The sequence below is a fragment of the Neophocaena asiaeorientalis genome, unplaced genomic scaffold (genome assembly GCF_003031525.2).
Source record: "Neophocaena asiaeorientalis asiaeorientalis breed wild unplaced genomic scaffold, Neophocaena_asiaeorientalis_V1.1 scaffold110, whole genome shotgun sequence".
Classification (NCBI taxonomy): Eukaryota; Metazoa; Chordata; class Mammalia; order Artiodactyla; family Phocoenidae; genus Neophocaena; species Neophocaena asiaeorientalis.
The window spans coordinates 5516535-5519346 of NW_020175053.1; the positions used below are offsets into that span (position 1 = coordinate 5516535).

Below are 2812 nucleotides of genomic sequence, written 5' to 3' on the forward strand. Positions count from 1 at the left end.
CCCCCGCCGTGTACTACTTTTAAGCACAGGGCATTCATTACCTGCCTCGATAGAATCTGAAAATAAATTTTCAAGACCTTTGGAAGGTTTCATATGAAATTTGGAGCAAAACCCACCAGCCCTGTAAATGTAGGTCCCGCTGCCCCGGGGGTGGTTGGTGGCACGTGCTCCCTGACCTTTTGGGAGCCGGTGGCCTCCTGCTTCTACAGATGGAGCACCAGGCCCTGGGCCTCTTGGCTCCTGCGTCCTTGACCGTGTTTGCTCTCTGCCAGGCATCGTGAGGCTGGAGGGGCTCCGTGTGCCGTGGCCTTGGTGTTGACACCCCTTTCTCTCTGCAGAGCCCAGCACTACATCAACATGCCTGTGCAGTTCAAGCCCAGGTCCGTGGGCAAGTTTGAAGCTTTGCTCGTTGTTCAAACTGACGAAGGCAAGAGTGTCGCCGTTCGACTCATTGGTGAAGCTCTTGGGAAAAGTTAACTAGAGTCCATTTTGTGTAAAGTAAATGACATAAGTTATATTTTGGTAACTTCATTTTTTTCTATACTACAGTTACACCTTTGTATATATTTTGTATGATAAATTGGATGTCTCTAACTATAGATTTGTTCTTTTGAGAAGCTAATACTGAAGACCTGACTAAAATAATCATGTAACTATCCTACAGTATTGTATTTAACTTTTACAGGGGAGAAGAGAGTTCTATTTTTGCATTGATTATGATATTCTGAATAAATATGGCGTATATTTTAGTTGGTATATCCAGAAATAAACTTAATTTCCATTGAATTTGTTTTTTTTTATATGCTGTCATGTAGACATTAGAATATCACTTTATTCTGCTAATTATTTTCAAGCGCCTGTTCTGTGATTTTTCTCCTCCATTACAGTTCTGTTTCCCTTAAGAAGTTCCTTCTCGGTTCCTTTGTCTTTTAGCTAATTGCCCAGAGTAGAAAGGAAAGCTTTCTTTCAAAGAAATTGTCTTTCTCCGGAGTGGAGCAGACTCCACATTCTGTGCAGACACATTGGAGAGGTTGATGGTATATTTTAAGAGAGCGTTTATTGAAATTAAAGCTGGATGGGACAACTCCAGAATCCGGTGTAGAAGGGCACTGCCATCAGGTACTAGAGGGACCTGGGGCACAGGGAGTGAGGGCAGTGAGCCGCCCGAGGGGACAGAGTGCTCTCCCTCTGTGACGTTCCCTGGTTCTTCCAGGAGAGACGTGAGTATTAATTGCTCTGTGGCCATTGCTGGTGAGTGGTTGTGCAGCAGCGTGGCGGTCGCAGCCGGGTATTATCAATGGAGCAGAAGGAACTCGGAGGGTGTGCAGAGCTGCCAGGAGGGCTCTAACCCCCGGCATTTACAACCGCGACAGAGAAACACTCTCCTTCCTGAGCACAGATTTAAGACAGTCTTACACGTCTGCCACATGGGTCAGTAATCACAGGTGAAGGGTAGAGGCAGTCCCACAACTGTTGATCCCTCTGTGATTAAAACTGCTCTCCTTCAGTGTCAGCTCTCTTCAGTGTCCACACTCCTAAAGTGGACACTTGCCTGTTTTGTTTCCTCTTTAGATTTTTCATTTCATGCCCAGGGAAAGATCTGGGACAGGAGATCCTGTAAGTCTTTAACTGCGCCCTGAGCCCACTGAGCACTGGGCTGTGTTCCCGTCTCCGACGCCCATGGTCGCTCGTGCAGACAGGAGGGGTGCGGCGGGGACATCCCGCAGGGGCAGGCACGACCTCGGAGCAGCACAGGCTGTGACACGAGGTGAGGAGAGGCTGGTGGTGAGAGTGTGGCTGGAAACGCAATCCTCCCAGGGGTGTTATAACCATTACTTCTGCGCCCGGTGCTGACCCCAGAAGATGCACGGACGCATGTGGAGGTGATTGTGCGTTTGTTCCATGAGCAAGGCTGACCCAGGCCCAGGGCCACTGTTGTGCTGACCTGCCCTCAGGTCGGTGGGAAGCCCCACGCTGCTCGCTTGAGGAGGTCCTCCCTGCGTTTGGGATGACCCACAAAATGGCTGTTCTGTGGGGTTGGCCTGAGGAAATGCCACCTTGTGGACTTGGCTGCATGTGAGACTTGCTCCCTGAGAGCTGTGAGGCCAGCAGGCACAACGCAGACCCCGCCACGCCAGATGCCAGGGCGCCACCCACAGCCGCCACCATTGCCCTTGTGCTTTTGGGCACAAGGGCGACTCTGCGTCAGCTTCTCTGGAGCCATCTTCCTAAACTCAGGGGAGGCCCGTGTGCCACCAGAGCCGGGCCAGCTCGGATCCTCCTCCTTGGCCTGGTCCCCCCTCCCTTGTGCTTCCACAGGCCTGTCCTTCTTGGTGGGGGAGGGGCACCTCCCAGCACTGCCCCTCCATGGGGCACCTTCCCTACCTGCCTTCCAGGTGCTCGGGGAAGGTGCCCAGCCGACTGATGGGCACCTATGCCAAAGGCGGTTCACCTCTGAAGCCTAAGTGGGTAAAGTATGGGGGTATGGGGGAGAGGGTTCATGCTTTGAACAAGTGGATGCATCCACTGAGCTTCTGTGTCTAAGTATTTCCATGGAAATATCAAGAGCATATGGATAATATACTATCTTACAAATGGATGACAGGTTGCTTCACACAATAATGTTTTTATATCTCAAGTCAAAAGCAGGTTGTGCGAATGGAGAAACACCGGAAGGGCTGGTCAGGAGCAGGCTGGGACTGCTCAGCCCACTGCTGTATGAGGCATGGCCCTGGGGGCTGCCCAGCAGCCAGTGAGGTAGACAGGGAGGAGGTTAAACGCACAGGACAGTGATGTAATTGTCGACCTGGGA

General features: G+C 51.3%; 1 protein-coding gene across 1 annotated transcript in view; it reads left to right on the forward strand.

The window, feature by feature from the left end:
• Positions 1-786, forward strand: part of CEP192 (centrosomal protein 192) — a 96819-nt gene extending 96033 nt beyond the window's left edge. Inside the window, exon 44 of the mRNA XM_024763700.1 lies at positions 339-786. Within this exon, the coding sequence (XP_024619468.1) occupies positions 339-477 (139 nt within the window). The 3' untranslated portion in view covers positions 478-786. The remainder of the gene's footprint in view (positions 1-338) is intronic.
• The last annotated feature ends 2026 nt before the right edge of the window (positions 787-2812 follow it).